Source organism: Lontra canadensis, unplaced genomic scaffold (genome assembly GCF_010015895.1).
Source record: "Lontra canadensis isolate GAN:19392208 unplaced genomic scaffold, GSC_riverotter_1.0 scaffold1, whole genome shotgun sequence".
NCBI classification, from domain to species: domain Eukaryota; kingdom Metazoa; phylum Chordata; class Mammalia; order Carnivora; family Mustelidae; genus Lontra; species Lontra canadensis.
The window spans coordinates 110,645,802-110,663,423 of NW_022630995.1; the positions used below are offsets into that span (position 1 = coordinate 110,645,802).

A 17,622-nucleotide genomic window follows, 5' to 3' on the forward strand; every position below is an offset into this window, starting at 1 on the left:
AGCACAGTGTGTAGCTGCCTCTCCCACTTGCTTCTCAGTGATAAACCCACTCAGAACTTTTTATTAAGTGGATCACCAGAAAAGGGAACTCATCAACAAAGAGGAAAGTACAATAAAGACGTGAAAAGTGACCATGCTGGAGCCAAACGCAAACCACACAAAAATGGCAAGAGCGGACGGCTGCAGGTCAAGGGGCTCCAGAGATGTAGCTGGAAGAACTTGGCAAGCTTATTGACAGAAATGAGGAAAATGGCTGTGACAGAAGTGATGTTCCAGAGGAAGTGAGACTGCCAAAGAGTTTCACGTTAAGAGAACAGAGATCAAAAGAATGAGAAGCCAAGCCACAGAAAATACTTGCAAAGACGTATGTGATACAGGACTATACCCCAAACAGACAAAGAACTCTTAGAAGCCAACAAAATGAACCCAGTTACAAAACCGACCAAGGATCTGAACAGACACACCTCATTGAAGATATACACACGGTAAACAAGCATGTGAAAAGATGCTCAAAGTCGTGTCACCAGGGAAATGCAAATAAAAGTGAGTTACCATTACACACCTATAAAGAATAGCAAAATTTCAAAACACTGACACCATCAAATGCTGGTAAGGATGTGAAACAAAATGAACTTTTATTCAATGCTGACAGGAATGGGAGATGATAAAGATGCCTTGGGAGAGTTTGGTAGTTTCTTATAAAACTAAACCCACTCTTACCATATGATCCAGCAGTTACGCTCTTTAGTACTTACCCAAAGGAGGTGAGAACTTAAAGCCACAGAAAAATCTGCACATGGATGTTTGTGGCAACTTTATTGATAACTGCCAAAACTTAGAAGCAAGATGCCCTTCCTTCTATAGTGAGTTGGTTAAGCAAACTGTGGTGTTCCAAATAAGGAAATATTATTTAGCACTTAAAAGAAATGAGCTATCAAGCCATGAAAAGACAGAGGAAACACAAGTGCAGATTACTAAATGAAAGAAGCCAATCTGAAAAGGCTACAAACTGTGATTTCAGCTACAGAACACTCTGGAAAAGGCAAAACTATGGAGACAGTAAGAAGACCAGCGGTTGTGAGGGGTGAATCGGGAAGGAGGGTCGAACAGGTTGATATAGATAATTTTTAGGCAGCAAAACTATTTTGCATACTGTAATAGATTTGTTAAACCCACAGAATGTACAAGACAAATAGCAAACCCTAATGCAAACTATAGACTTTGGGTGATTATTACGTGTCAGTGCAGATTCACTGACTGTAACAAATGTACCACTCTGGAATGGAGTTGTTGATAGTGAGTGAGGGAGGGTGAACTTGTGTGGTGGCAGGGACATATGGGAATTCACTTTCTGCTCAATTTTGCTGTGAACCCAAAACAACTCTAAAAAATAAATCCTATTAAAAAAAGAAAAAAGCAGGGATACTTCATGACACTGGAAATGCAATAAAGTGCTGGAAGGTGATCCAAGCTTAGAATGATGATGATTTGCCAAGGTATAAAAAGAATGCTCACTTGCAATCATACATGAAGGTATTATTAAAACTATTCTTAATACATTCTTTACCAAAGTAATACACATTATCAATTTTTTACTAAAATTAGTTTTACTACTTTTTTCATTTACAACGAACAATGTTTTTAATGTGTTGAGAAAATAATTTAAATGTCACAGAACATCTTCTCCAATGACTAAGATTATTTTGCACAATTTCAACCTGAAGTCATTTTTATGGTCCTACACTACCATGGAAAGCAAGAAGTGCCCATATAAACAAACCATTTAAATAGAAATCTTCCAAGTAACTACAGATTATCCCTCAACCCGTTTTAAACCATAATTGTAGCACTGGCATATATTTTAGTTCAATTTGCATGTTAATATTAATATTGGATTGTCTAATCTTGGTAGGTCATGTTATATACAGAAACAGAAAAATGAAGGAGATGACATATACTAGAAATGCAGGACAGAAGAAGGAGAACACGGTGAAGAAGCCAGAAATGGGGAGAGGGTATAGGGGAAGAAAGGAAAAAAAAAAAGGAAAGCTGGACTAAGTATGATTTTGTTTAAGGTGCTTCTTTTATCTCACCAATGTTCTATGAAATAGGAGAAAAGATGTTAAATACTTTATACATCATTAAGGATTATACATAAAAACAAACTATAGGGACGCCGGTGGCTCAGCTGCTTCACCTGCTGCCTTCGGCTCAGGTCTTGATCCCAGCATCCTGGGATCGAGTCCCACGTTAGGCTCCTTGCTCAGCAGGGAGTCTGCTTCTCCCTCTGCCTCTGCTGCCACTCTGCCTGCCTGTGCTCGCTCTCTCTCCCTCTCTCTGACAAATAAATAAATAAAATCTTTAAAAAAACAAACTATAGTTCCCAAATGACTTGCTTCCTTGGATCATTTTTTATCGCTAGTGGAGTTAATAAATAATAGGTTATAAGTGAATCTCACGGCAAAATACTGTATCATGTTATCAAGGCAATTTAAAGAAAAAATTATCTTTCACAAAAGAAATTCAAATACTCCAGGTAATGAAGGTAGTAACTTTTCTTTCCTCTTACGCATGTTCATTTTCTGCCATAAAATTACATTCTGACAAGTTTTAATGAAAATGGAATTTAGAGAAAGTGAGAACTACAATGCTTATCTAACATGAAAATTCACAACATCATTCCTGGTTGTTTACACAAATCGTAATTCAAATATAAAATGCAATCATGGCAGGTTTCATAAGCAAGTATTTCATTTCAATCATAGCATCATCATCAACCTTTAGGCCATCTTTTTTACTGAAGGGACAACACATTCCATTATCCCATCCTGTACCCAAAATAAATGGCTCCTTGCTGAGTGAGCAAGAGAGAACATGCATGAATCAGAGTTGCAGACTGTAATCAGAAAATACACAATCTGGGAAGAAAGAGTTAAAAGAATTGCTTAGTTTTACGGACAATTTAAGTGTCTTGCTTAGGGCCACACAAATGTAAACCAAATCTAATACTCCTATCTAACCTCTATACAATAACACCAACAGTTAGAAACAAGAGTAGTTAAAGTTGCAATATAAGTATCTATTGGTGTAAAGCTACAAGTCTATGGGGTCAGGAATATAGTTATGAAACACATACGGCAAATGTCTTCTATCTCCTTGTAAGTTATATTAAAAAATAAAAGTTGCTTCAGTTGGTCAAGATGATATTCCAACTATGGCTTCACATGCTCTTTACCACTGGTAATGGATTATGATGTTCACACGAACATGAGTCCAGTGAAAGGACTAATGGGAATATATCCTAAGTAATAAATTCCAGTTTATTGAGAAACAAACAATATTAAGCACAAACAATCTCATTTGAGCTCAATATTGTATTTAGGAGAGTTAGAAACTATTAAAAAGGGTGTGAAAATACAACTTATGATCACAAATATTTTTATTAAGCCCAAGACATAATAGAGCATTACAGGGAGAACACAACTACATCTCATTAAAGATAATATGGACTTAATAACAACAAAAGAACAGCCTATCCCTAAAGACACATTATTACAGAAAAGTTACGAGATTTTTAAAGGTAGTATATCCAACAATCCAAGAGATTTGGGTCCTCCAATGTAGGAGGAGGTAGTAATATTTGTAGATTTCTTCTAGCCCCATTATACTAAAATATATCCATTATATCCAATATCCCTTCAAGATTGGGTAAATATACTGAATCATGTTCAGAGTTTATAATATCTGAAGATTGCTTTGAGAGCTTCATTACTCTTCTAATTCTAGAGGATTATATGACCTTAGCATCTTAGCAAGTCAGGATGCCTTGAAAGTACAATTTCCAAAATTAACAAGTCTATGATTTATAAATAAGTTTATTTATAATGATATTTACATAATAAAAACAAAACACATGAAACTCACAAGTTATACAAAGAAACTGATGTATAATAAAAACAGCAAGATAGACCGACAGGCAAAAATTTAAAGAAAGATTTAATAAAGAGTTAAATATCAAATAGACACTTTACTTCTTCTAAATTTCACTTTGTCACCCACACTGAATTGAATTGAACAATGGCTCTCTCTTCAGGAGGTCCTGTACTGGAAATTCTGGAAACTGATAAATTATATTTTGAGAAGTGTTTAAAGTTAATGACCTATTTCCATGCAGTGCCTAACGCTGCCTTAATACGAAGTCACATTCAGTCTGCTTTGACGTGAAACTGCCTGTTAACCTGTTCTGCCAGGCTAGACAAATGTTACCCACATTGTGCTGATACGTGGCAGAATAAACTACTATTTAGAGAGTAAAGAGAACTGGAGCAGAAGTGACTGGGCAACAGTTTCAAGAGAAGCAAAAGCCAGGAGAGGGAAATCAATGAAAACATGCACAAGAATAGGCAGAGTAATAAGCACAATTAGTGCAGTGGGGAAATGAACAGAAGGAATTAATCCACGGAGCAAGATAAGGGCTTCTTCATTACTATCACTGGAAAACAACTCAGTGCCTAGCCAAACAAATTTGTTTTAACAGAGGTACTTGGAAGGACCTGGGGGTGTTAGTAAATGGAATGCCACCTTTAAATTCAGGTTGAGTTCTTGCTGACAGCGGTGAACATCTGCTTCAAACAGCAATAAAATGGAAGCTATATAATCTATGCAGCTGCGTCCTTTAAACTAACAAAACAAGAGTTTCAAATGAGACAAGGAAAAACAAGACATAAGCATTGTCAAATAAGGCACATGTAAAAATCTACACACATTATCCAGTGAAAGACAATATATATATATTTGGAGGTAGAAATAATTACAAAAATACTGACATTTCTAAAGCATTAGCATATTTGTTACAAACAATCACCAACTAATCCCCATTCAGAAAACTGTTTTGTAAAATGATTATTCAACATCTTCAGGACTACATATTTGTGTGGGTTTTTTTTTTTTCTTTTTTTTTTGTTTTGTTTTTTTTTTTTGAAATTTCACATGTGAGCATCTGGAGAATTCAGTTAGTGGCAAAAAAGTTGTCCATACTATGAGAAATGTAATATGGAAATTATAAAAAGTTATAAATGTTCATAAACCCCACGGTCATCATAATGTAAATGTCCTTGAGTGCACCAAGTTGATATTTCCTCATCAATTAGGAATTCACAATTCTTAATTTCACAGGCCCATTGACGTTTTTAGTAATGTGGCTATATCTGCTGGCATACTCCCTTCGTCACCTGCAGATCAGAAAGGGACATTAAAAGTTTAATAAAAATATTTTATGAAATATATTTTCTCTAACTTTGGTGAATTCCTAAATCATCTTTCAAAGCCCAGTTTGCTTCAACATCACTCCTTGTTAAAAACCTTCATGAGGGGTGCCTGGGTGGTGGAGTTCATTAAGCACCTGACTCTGGGTTCTGCCTAAGGTCCCAATCTCAGGGTCTTGACACTGAGCCCTTTGAGGGGCTCTGCACTCAGATCGGAATCTGCTTAAGATTCCCTTTCTCTCTGCCCCTCCCCACCATGCATGCCCTCTCTCTCTAAATAAATCTAAAACAGAACAAAATAACCTTTGCAATTCTCTACATATATTTAGGGCTATTTCCTCTGTGCTTATGTTCATATTGCCAGCATAGTACTCTAGAGGCTAGGTTTCTGAGCTGACAGAAATATATAAAGACAGGCACATATTAGTTTGGATCATATTCTATTCATATAGCACCCAGTATTTACTACTCAGGTTTACTCGATAAAAACATTTATGCAACAAACTGAATAGTGAAAACAAAGACAACCAAACAGAAATCATTCATCTACACCCTTACTTTCAATCCAAAGCTACAATCACTAACTTAGACTTAAATTGGCACGTCTAAACAAGATTATGAGTAAGGCATACCAGTTGAAGATTAAAGTGCCCACTGTAAATAACCTTCTCCCAAGGTTTGCCCCGTATTTCAATTAAATCAGACTCCAGTATCTAGACACTTATGCAAGAAGCATTCCGGATTTTTTTTTTATTTTTTAAGATTTGTTTATCTGAGACAGAGAGCATGCACTGCCAAGTGAAGGGAGAGAGACTCTCAAGCAGACTCCCCACTGAGCATGCAGCCCAACACGGGGCTCAATCCCATGACCCATGAGATCATGACCTGAGCTGAAACCAAGAGCCGGATGTTCAACCGACTGAGCCACCCAGGTGCCCCCAGGATTTTTCTAAAGTGGGAAAACACCTTGTGTCAGTTAATCACTTAAGACTGTTTAGAGATGAGCTGATATATTAGTTTATAGTGACAATGGTATAGTTGACAATTCATAAATATTTGTACATTCATAGCAATGAGTAATTTCATAATTAGATGTGGCTAAAATACAACCAAACTAACAACTTTTCTCTGCCATACATACACACCCCAATTATAATCTAAAATTATGAGTACTTTATCTACTCTTCTTTCATTTAAAAATATGTGCACAGAAACAGACTATTCCATAAACTCTCAAGTTCGCAGACACCCTTGTCTTGAGGTTCATCCACAGACTTAATAGCCCATGAAATCTAACTTGAAACTTGTCCTCTAGAAGACAGTAAGACAACAAGAATGCAGAAGTATAATACAAGACTGTACAAGATTCAGTATTCTGGGAAGGGAGGGAGAGGTGGAAAGAAGGAAAAAGGGGTGAGGAGACTCTTCTAAGTTTGAAGATGCTAAAGATACAATGCAATAAAATGCAGTGTGTGAAATCTGGATTTTTTTTTTTTTGAAGCTATAAAAGACATTGGGGATAATTGGGAAAACGTAATATTTGGAAATTACTGTTAATTTTCTTGGATGTAATGATGGTATTGTAGCAAATTAAAGGGAATGATAAATATTCAGAATACATGTCATGTCAATAACTGATGGAAATGGCTGAGGAAAAAAAGGTTGATGAAGCAAAATGTTTAGAACTGCTAAATTCACTTATATTATGCTTTCAACATCTCAGGATGAAAATTTCCATTATTAAAAGTTTTAAAAGGTAGAAAATCTATTAATATAATCACATTAAAAGATTAAAGAAAAATAACACATGCCCAAACCACAATCCTTATTCTTTTTTTTTTTTTTAAGATTTTATTTCTTTATTTGATAGAGGGAGAGATCACAAGTAGGCAGAGAGGCAGGCAGAGAGAGCAGGCTCCGTCTTGAGCAGAGAGCCCAATGTGGGGCTCGATCCCAGGACCCAGGGATCATGACCTGAGCCAAAGGCAGAAGCTTTAACCCACTGAGCCACCCAGGTGCCCCAGTCCTTATTCTAAAGCAGTGGTTCTCTGACTTTAGCATGTATCAGAACCCCAGTAAGATTATCAAGTTCCATTCCCAATTTCTGACGAACAGGGATGGAGCTGGGCTTGGGAATTTGCATCTCAAGGCAATTTCCCAGGTGATGTTGTTGCTGTTGGTCCAGGGACTGCACTTTGAGAACCACTAAGGCAAGCTCTAGAAACACAAAAATCTGACAAGCATTTCTGAGAGAAATCATGGCACTTTTCTTTCATAGTTTCATGGTGTGGGGGGGGGCAAAATTGTAACATAAAGCACAGATATACTCAATTACAAATATACTTTTCGTTTAGGAAAAGAACTTCACTGTGAGAGATGAAAAGGGTACATGCACTCTCATTAGGTCAGTGCCTAATCATTTAAATGAAACCAAAAGCAAAGATGACAAAATCATTATAGTTAAAAAATAAGGACATTATTGTATCCTTAGCCTACCAAATAAAACACCAGAAGAAACTAGTAAAAATAGCTTTAACAAGACAGAGGAAAATTTCCTACAGAAAAAAAAAAGAGTACTAAATGGGAGAATGATTCTTTATAACTAAACGCTTTAGAGGTAACAGTCTAAAAGCATCGCTGAAATAAATTGCTATTTTAACAGATACTTGATGTGAACATAACAGGTAAAATTTTAGACCAAACAACTTTACATAAATACAAATAATTTACATGAATTATGACTAGATATGGACATACACTGGGCTTATCTGAAATACCATTAAAATGCCATGGTAAAAAGAAATTAGGGGCACTATACAAAAGAGAAAGAAGAAAAAGACAATAGTGAAGAGAGAGCTGTCAACAAATTTTGGGAGATGAAAAGCAAATAGAAGAATGGAAGCTGACTTTTGCAGAATAGACAAAGCAAAAACTTAAGTGAACAAAGGTAGAAAATGGAAGAAGGTTACTTCACTTCATCTAAACCAACCTCCCCGCCCCCCCCACCACAAACTCAAGACACGGAGGTAATAGACGGCTCCCAAAGGATGAGGAATATATAGAGCTAAAACAGAAGAGTAGAATATCTAAAGCCTGCCCAACAGAGCCAGCCATTTACCCCAGATCAACAAATGCAAGTTTACTGGGGCACCTGGGTGGCTTAGTCGGTTAACTATCTGCCTTCAGCTCAGGGCATGATCCTGGGGTCCTGGGTTCGAGCCCACGTCAGATCCCTCTCAGCAGGAAGCCTGCTTCTCCCTCTCGCTCCCTAGCTTGTGTTTCCTCTCTCACTGTCTATTTCTGTCAAATAAATAAATAAAATCTTAAAAAAAAAAAGGGTTATTCTTTGAAAAGTTTTAATCAGAGGACACTGAATATGGGCATAGTAGAGACAGTGAAGCTCTATTAGAACAGGAAAATTAACTATATAAATATAACAACAGCCCTCTCTCCTCCCCTCTTTTCTTTAGCTCTAGTAATGCAGTCAATAGGTTTATATTCTGTCTCCCACCATCCTCATTTCACAAAAGATTGGGTGAATATGTTCTCAGGGAAATGAACCAGTCCCTAAGAAGCAGTCTATATAAACACAGTGGGGAGTCCAAAAATCAAACTGCTAAAACCCCAATTAACTAGTAACTATGATGGTTCTATGTAAAGATTTACTGTTAGAATAAAAATTTACTGTTAGAATACCTGGGTGGGTGGCAGCAGAGCTAAAGGAGAACAGGTTTTGGTGTCATGAGATAAGGGATAGGAGAGACAGAATTATCCAAAATCAGTGTTTGTATCAATTCTGGCTAAATAATCTTAGTTATTGTACTTTTGAAATGAGCATGCTTTTCCTATACTGTATGCCAGTGAAGGATTTGGGCAATCTTTGTTAATCCCTTGCTAGTGCTACTCTGATGCCTTTTCAGATAAATAAATACTGATGTTCCTGTTTACAAACAACTCACCTTCATCGACTGTGGTCATATCTTGTTCAAGTTTCAGTTTCTGTTGGTTAATTTTTAGCATGGATTCCTCAATTGTCCCTTGGCTTATTAATTTTATAACTAGTACTTCTCTAAAGTGAATAGAAGATATGTCCATTGGTTATTTAATATAAAATTATTTGGATACATATAAGCTATACAACACATCTTAGAGTTCAGTAAAAATAATTTGAAAACTGTATAACAAATATATCCTTAACTTTAAATTCCCTTTTATTCAAACTTGGGATTGATGTTTTCTGACCATGTAACTTTTACATGACCTTTCTTATTAATCCAAGATATCTGTAATCCAAAAATTACTGGTAAAACTTACTACAACAAACAGTCTGGGTTCAGATAGGTATTCATCTTAAAATGGAACATGTTAAACAAAAACAAAAACAAAAATAAATAAATAAAAATAAAAGGGAACATGCTTTACTTGTCTAAACACTAAATAGTTCAGTATAAAAAGAAAGTATAGTGAAGTGCAAAGATTACACAGGCAGTTTTAATCCCATAATAGGTAGAGATAAATATCTAGTTCATAAATGAACTTATCAAGATCTTTTGGAAATATAGAACACACTCCAAATAGAAAACATTGATTATTCACTACTTATATGTGAAAGTAGAGTTGAATTATAGGTATTGGCACCTCTTTAAGATCCAATGTCAAAATGACCCTTCACCTAAAATATCTACAACTCAAATAATGTATTTCCTAAAGGATAACAGGGTAGCAATAATATACATATTACTCTCTATCTGGCTTTTCAGTGGTTTAACAAGACTTTTTAACTACTAATATTTTTCAAAGGAGCTGAACCATGGGTATATTTTGTTTTCATAAGCTGCAGAACTAAATGGGGTGATGTGGGAGGTTGTTTTCCTTTAACTACTAGAAAATGAATAGGTTACATAGGAACACTGATGGTATGAAATTTATCAGCAGCCAAGCTCTGCTGAAAATACAAAAATGAAGCAGGACACTGACAGACCATATTCTACTATTCTATACAAATTAAATTGGCATTTGGTTAAAAATAAATTTCAACTTAAAACACTTACTTAGTCTGGCCTACTCTGTGGCATCTGTCTTCTGCTTGTTTGTCATTATATGGGTTACAGTCAATATCATGAAGTATAACAACATTCGCTGAAGTGAGGTTTATTCCTAAGCCACCAGCTTTTGTTGACAGCAGAAACACAAAGATATCCATATCGGTATTAAACTCGTCAATTAGGTGAATCCTATAAGATAAATATATCAGGCTAAATTTCACTAGAATGTATATAGCTAAAACTGAAGACAATCACACTACATTGAAAAAAAAAAAACAAAAAAAAACCAAAACCCCAAAGATGTAAATACATGCTCTTGGTAATATAATTACCTTTCCTACAGTTACTTTACTGGAAGACGTTCCCAATTCAGCAACTTCTTTTCTTTTTTTTTTAAAAGATTTTATTTATTTATTTGACAGACAGAGATCACAAGTAGGCAGAGAGTCAGGTGGGGAAGCAGGCTCCCTGCTAAGCAGAGAGCCCGATGCGGGGCTTGATCCCAGGACCCTGAGATCATGACCTCAGCTGAAGGCAGAGGTTTAACCCACTGAGCCATCCAGGCGCCCCACCAACTTCTTTTCTATAACATTTCTCTTCTATACCATTTCTCTTTCTACTAGTTCTCACTTTAATTCAACTATTCAGGTTTGAGTAATGCCAAAGAATTATTTTCTCCTTTGTTTAATGACTTCTGGCTTATCTAAATTTTGGATATCACTTTTCAATCTTTAGCATTCTCAGAAGCCTATTAGCAGCTGCTCTTGATACCAGATGAACTAAAGATCTTAAGATCAAACTAGAGTAGTGTGTTCTCTTTTAGCATATCTTCTATCTTTAATGCAGGAAAAAAAATGCATTTTGGCTGATAAAAAATAAACCAAAAGATATAATGCAGTTTAAACACACTAGAAAAAGTATTCCTTTTTTTTTTTAAGACAATCTTTCAATATTTGGGATTAAAAAAATAAAGAAACCAAACTTATTCAATCACTCTTAAAATACAAAAAACCCAAGATTTTAAAACAATCTTGGTTTTTGCTTTTTAAACAATCTTGGTTTAAAGGTAAGGTGCTTCAAGGGTCTGAATGAGTCTTAAAGGAGAAAACATTCTAATTAAATATAGGGACAGATTTCTATGCAATTCAGATAAAAAACTTAGAAAAATTTCCTTATCTTAGGACAATCAATGATTTGAAATAACCAAACAGAAGACTCAAAAGTAATAAAATTCAATCAAATGCCTGATACATATTTAAATTTCCAACATTTACTCTTATTTGGAGGTGAGGTGGAGATTTTCTGAAATTGAAGTGAAGTATACCAACCTTTCAGAAATCTGAGTCTTCCCATCTAATCTGAGGTACCTATGCTGATGATGTTTTAAGAGAACCTCTAAAATATCCAGCATCATGGTAAATTGGCTAAATAATACAACTCTATCACCCTGTGAAAATACATATATGGATTAGATACACGGAAAAATAAAATTTAAGTATCTAATGATCAACTGCTTCTTTAATAAAAATCAAGCGACCACAGCAAAGGTAAATTTCTTGTTATAGATGTAACAAGCTTATATATAAATAAAACTACCTTAATTTCTAAACTTCAGACCTAAAATTTAATTGTTTTGATTTTCAAGGACAGTTAATGAAAACAGCTACAAAAGTACTATTTGGATTATGATCTTACAAATTTAAGCTGTTTCACATATAAATAGTAGTGGTATTTAAATAACATGGTATCCTCAAAATACTAATTTTGAGGCAATCTATGAGTGATATAGATTGTCACTCATGAAATAATGACATTTAAGATTATTTTTTAAAAACATCAATACAAATGTATTCTACTAACTTCTATTTTTCTTTTTCAGACTCAAAAGAGGAAAAATAATCAGGAAAACATATCCCCAAATATACCCCCTAAATGCTCAAAGCATTAATTTCTAGAAATACGTATAACAGATATAGGCTAAAGCTTCAAGAAAGTCAAATCATGCCACAATTATTTTAAAGAAGTTTAACTATTTGGAAAAATACAAGAAGAGTAGCAATCTTCTTTATTACCTTCTGTTTCAATTCAGACAAGATGCATCCTAAAACTCGGAATTTTCCAGAATCTAAAATCAAGTCCATGTCTAACTGGAAGTTATTAATATGTCGATATTGTTTACAAAGTACATGTAATTCAAAGTCTGTCATAACTTCCATATCTTCAAAGATCAAGTCAGGGTTAGCCTCACAATGCGTAGGTTCCTTAAAACAAAACAGAACAATACACACATCAAAATGAAGATAATTTATAATATGACCAGAATGCTTGAACAAAACTGTTCATATCTGATAAAATATTAAGTAGCTAAACAGCACATTTTACATGGTACAATTTAACAAAGGAAAGTAATATTATTTTAGGTACAATAAAGGGGGAAAAGTCCTTGTTGTATTAGACAACATCCTGAAATATTCATAGATGAAGTAATATCTAGAATTTGGCTCACAATAATCCTGGGGAAGGGTCTAGATGAAACAAGAGTAGTGTCATTCTAGGTAATAACTGTTAAAAAAAAAAATGGGTGAAGCTTACATGGGCAGAGGATTTCATTATACAATTCTACTTACACGTTTGAAATTTTCCATAATAAATTTAAAATAATATAAAAACATTTAAAAAGCAAATAGTTGCTTTTAACATGAAGATCTGTAAGGGAGAACTAAGGGTGGGTGCTACAGAGAATGAGGCAAAAATAAAGATGAATAAAACTGTAGACAAAATATAATAAAAACATGAAGAAAACAAATGGAGAAAACAACTCACTGCCCTGGACATAAAATCTAAGTGATTTTTTTGGTAAAATAAAGAAGTGCATTATGGCAATCTCAATCAGGAACTGGCAAACTTTCTGTAAAGAGCCACACAGTAAATATCTTGGGTAGGTTCTGAAGGCACAATGATCTATTTTGCAACTCCTCAACTCTGCCCTTACAGAGGCATACCTTGCTTCACCTTTTTTGTGTATGGGTTTCATAGATAATGTGCTTTTTACAAATTGAAGGTCTGTGGCAACCCTGTGTTGACCAAGTCAATTGGTGTCATTTTGCCAACAATATCGCTCATTTTGTGTCTCTGGTAAATCTTAAAATATTTCAAGCTTTTTCATTACTACTGTATTTGTTATGGTGATCAGTGATTACAACTTGCTGAAAGCTCAGATGACAGCAGCATTTTTAAATTTAAGTATGTACACTTTTTTAGACATAATCCTACTGCACACTTAATTGATTACAGTACAGTGTAAACGTAACTTTTATATATGCACAGGGAAACAAAAAATTCATTTGACTTTCCTGCAGTGGTCTGGAGCCAAACCTGCAATATCTCCCAGGTATGTCTGTACTGAGAAAAAGGTCACAAAAAACAGAAACAGAAAGACGTGGCTGTGTTAAAATAAAACTTTACTGGGGCGCCTGGGTGGCTCAGTGGGTTAATCCTCTGCCTTCAGCTCAGGTCATGATCCCAGGGTCCTGGGATCGAGCCTCGCATCGGGCTCTCTGCTCAGCGGGAAGCCTGCTTCCTCCTCTCTCTCTGCCTGCCTACTTGTGATCTGTCAAATAAATAAATAAAATCTTAAAAAAAAAAACAAAACAAAAAAACTTTATTTATAAAAACAGCCACTGTCATATTTGGCCCTAAGGCCATAGTCTGTTGACTCCTAATACAGACTGTTAGCCTTCTCAGCTCTTTATGTTCCCCTAAATTATCTAGAACTTTGTCTTAAAAATGTTTTTTGGGGGGAGCCTGGTGGCTTAGTCGTTAAGCGTCTGCCTTTGGCTCAGGTCATGATCCCAGGATCCTGGGGTCAAGCCCCACATCCGGCTCCCTGTTCAGTGGGAAGTCTGCTTCACCCTTTCCCACTCCCCCCGCCTGTGTTCCCTCTCTCACTGTATCTCTGTCAATAAATATATAAAATCTTTAACAAAAAATGCTTTTCTTAAATATGGGGTTAATGGATCAATACGCTTATGAGGCCTGACTCATCTTTAGGTAACCTGACAATTTAACCTTATGTTTAATAGTGTTAATAAAGGTCAATGTTAACATAATATGAAATCCTTACCTTTAGCATAAGCTGAGACATTTCCTTGAGCTTTTCAGCTGTGTAATATTGGCGATGTAATAAAGGATGATTGGCCATTTTTCTTAATTGCATCATGACATTGCACATTTCTGTGTTTTTTTCTGCAATCCAAAGGGCACACATTAAAAACAAAAAAACAAATCAAGTTTACAGCTGTCTGCTGAAATACATCTCAGTGCAAACAAAAAGTTTAAAATTGTTTCTTCAAATTCTAAGTAGTTTTAAAAAATGAGCAAATCCCACTGTAACATGACTAAACAAAATGTAGGACCAATACAGGATTACTTTTTACATGCAATTTTGAAAATCAGATTATACCCATGTTATTGATAGATTTTTTCAATCTGTTGAAAAGACCCAAATAGAGCTGCTCCTGTTTCTCTGACATTGCACACAATTCAATTCGATCTTTCTTGGGGGGTAGCTGCTTGAGAACCTGAGAAAGGAAAACAGTTTAAGCAGATCTTTCAAATAAAGCAGAAAACAGATTTCTAAAAAACAGTCTTCACAATAAATACACAGGTAAGTTACCTCTTCTTTTACCCTTCTGAGAATAAATGGTTTTATAATTTGTTTCGCGTGTGCTATTCTCTCCTTTTCATATATACTTTGCTCATCTGCTGATTTCTAAATAAAAAAAAAGAACACATCCATTTAGAAATTATTTATTTACTTATTTACTTTAAGGTTTTACTTATTTATTTGAGAGAGAGAGAGAGAACATGAGAGGGAGAAGCAGACTCCCCAACTGAGCAGAGAGCCCAATGTGGGACTTGATCCTGGGACTCCAGGATCATGACCTGAGCTGAAGGCAGTTGCTTAACTAATAACTAAGCCACCCAGGCATCCCTAGAAATTACTCATTTAAATGATCACAGTTAGCAAGATTACAGAATGTGAAAATCATCCTTACCACAATCTGAGTTATTTTCCATAGAAGCTCACTTCATTCTAGATGGAATTCCACATTTTAACTCTGGGCTATTAACCTACTTCTTCAAGCTCCGTATGTACTTTGAGGTTTCCTGTACTCTGCGCTAAGCTAATAAAATTGAACTACGATGGTGTTCAGAAATTTAAGTCGTAACTAATGAGTCATAACTAAATTACCAGTTAGCTCTCATGAAAGTGTGTGTGTGTGTGTGTTTTAACAGGGTAGGGAGAAGAGAAGGGAAAGAGAAAGAGAGATAAGTAGAAAATTTGTACTTATATCTAGAAAAATGACCCCAAAAGAAAGCTAGTACAGGTGATGTGCACCATGTGTTCTAAAAGACACGGATGGTTCCTAGTTAAGCCCTGTTAATTTTGAAGAATTAAAGAAGTGGAATTCTAAGATGAGAAGAAGTCCTCCATATTCTATAATCTATTAGACCATCAAGTGAGAGTGAATATATTACTGAAAGTTTAGAAGGCAGTTAATTTATAGTGGAAGAATATCATAGAGAATTTTTGCAAAATATATGTAACGGGAAAGAATTAAGAAGCTATATAAAATCTGCTGTACTGGAGAGCTTAGTAGGAGTTCCTTAAGACTATACTGTACTTTTCTTTATCAAAAGATGTTTTTTTGGGTGGCTCAGTGGGTTAAGCCTCTGCCTTCAGCTCAGGTCGTGATCCCAGGGTCTTGGGATCAAGCCCCGCATCGGGCTCTCTGCTCAGCAGGGAGCCTGCTTCCCCCCGCCTCTCTCTCTGCCTGCCTCTCTGCCTACTTGTGATCTCTGTCTGTCAAATAAATAAATAAAATCTTAAAAAAAAAAAAAGATCTTTTTTCTTTTCTTTTTCCTGCCTTCCTTTCATCGAGCGAGAGCTTGTGCGCGTATGTGAGCAGAGGGAGGGGCAGAAAGAGAGGGAGAGAAACAATCTCAAGCAGACTCAGATTCCAAACTGAGTGCAGAGCCTGATGTGGGGCTTGATCTCACGACACCAAGATCATGACCTGAGCTGAAATCAAGAGTTAGACACTTAACCAGATGAGCCATCTAGGCATCCCTATACTGTACTTTTTCTAAGCAACATGGAGAAAATTAACCAGATTTTCTTATATAGAGAATTTCTTTGTGTAATGTAAGAAATTACTACTCTGGGGTACCTGGATGGCACAGTTGGTTGAGCATCTGACTCTAGGTTTTGACTCAGGTTCTGGCCTTCTGGGTCATGGGCTCAGCCAGGAGTCTGCTTGAGATCCCACCTCTCCCTCTCCATGCCTCACCTTTCTACCTTCCACCATTCCACCCCCACCGCTCTCTCTCCAAAATAAATAAAAATTTAAAAAAAAGTTACTTCTGAATTTATGGACTTTTATTTCAAAACATTTTTCCCAGTATAGGAGTGTTCTGGATAATCTACTTTTGTCCAGTTCTACAGCTTACCTATAAAGAAATGCTACCAATTCACCAAATTTTAGTAAGGTAAATGCAATGACCAAACCTTCCCCACATATTCTATATCTGAACACTCCACTAATTTAGAATTGTCATTTCAGAATATTAGGATATTAAAACTAAAACTTTTGGGTATCAATTACATATGTCACCAATTTATTTCCCATGGTATTTTGGCAGACTTTCCAAGTCATATAGGTGTAGCAACTACTTAAACTTAGTATCATGTATACACTATGAGAACAAGAAAAAAAGACAGAGGAGTTCCTATATAAAACACAAAGTGGGGCGCCTGGGTGGCTCAGTGGGTTAAAGCCTCTGCCTTTGGCTTAGGTCATGATCTCAGGGTCCTGGGATTGAGCCCCATATCAGGCTCTCTGCTCCGCGGGGAGCCTGCTCCCCTCTCAACCCTGCCTGCCTCTCTGCCTGCTTGTGATCTCTCTGTCAAATAAATGAATAAATAAAAATCTTAAAAAAAAAAAACCCCAAAACACAAAGTAACATATTTGGGAGAAAATATAAATTTATGCTTACTGTTTTAGAAGAAAACATTCTTCGTATTTCACTGGTGCTACTACTAAACATGTGTGGCATAACAAAATTCAACAGTGACATGAGTTCTAACAGATTATTCTGTACAGGTGTGCCTGTGAGCAGCAAACGGTTATTTGCCTGTGAAAGTAAAATTTAGATTAGCTTTTCTTTTTTAAAGAGCCAAGTCCTTCCTCTCTATACCCTTCAGTAGGGGAGAAAAAAAAATTAAAACCTTTATTACTAATGATGTAACA

General features: G+C 35.7%; 1 protein-coding gene across 8 annotated transcripts in view; it reads right to left on the reverse strand.

The window, feature by feature from the left end:
* Positions 1 to 3,859: 3,859 nt before the first annotated feature.
* The window catches only part of SMARCAD1 (SWI/SNF-related, matrix-associated actin-dependent regulator of chromatin, subfamily a, containing DEAD/H box 1), a 74,718-nt gene continuing 60,955 nt past the window's right edge, over positions 3,860 to 17,622 (reverse strand). For 7 of the 8 annotated variants that reach the window (XM_032861511.1, XM_032861530.1, XM_032861521.1 and 4 more), the window contains 9 exons: positions 17,369 to 17,506; positions 14,985 to 15,080; positions 14,772 to 14,889; positions 14,433 to 14,554; positions 12,382 to 12,570; positions 11,638 to 11,756; positions 10,316 to 10,498; positions 9,224 to 9,333; positions 3,860 to 5,231 (listed from right to left, as the gene is read on the reverse strand). In XM_032861511.1, coding sequence (XP_032717402.1) covers positions 5,170 to 5,231; positions 9,224 to 9,333; positions 10,316 to 10,498; positions 11,638 to 11,756; positions 12,382 to 12,570; positions 14,433 to 14,554; positions 14,772 to 14,889; positions 14,985 to 15,080; positions 17,369 to 17,506 — 1,137 coding nt within the window. In that variant the 3' untranslated portion in view covers positions 3,860 to 5,169. Of the gene's footprint in view, positions 5,232 to 9,223; positions 9,334 to 10,315; positions 10,499 to 11,637; positions 11,757 to 12,381; positions 12,571 to 13,535; positions 13,707 to 14,432; positions 14,555 to 14,771; positions 14,890 to 14,984; positions 15,081 to 17,368; positions 17,507 to 17,622 lie in introns of those variants that run through there. The other variant, XM_032861544.1, reaches the window with a different exon arrangement.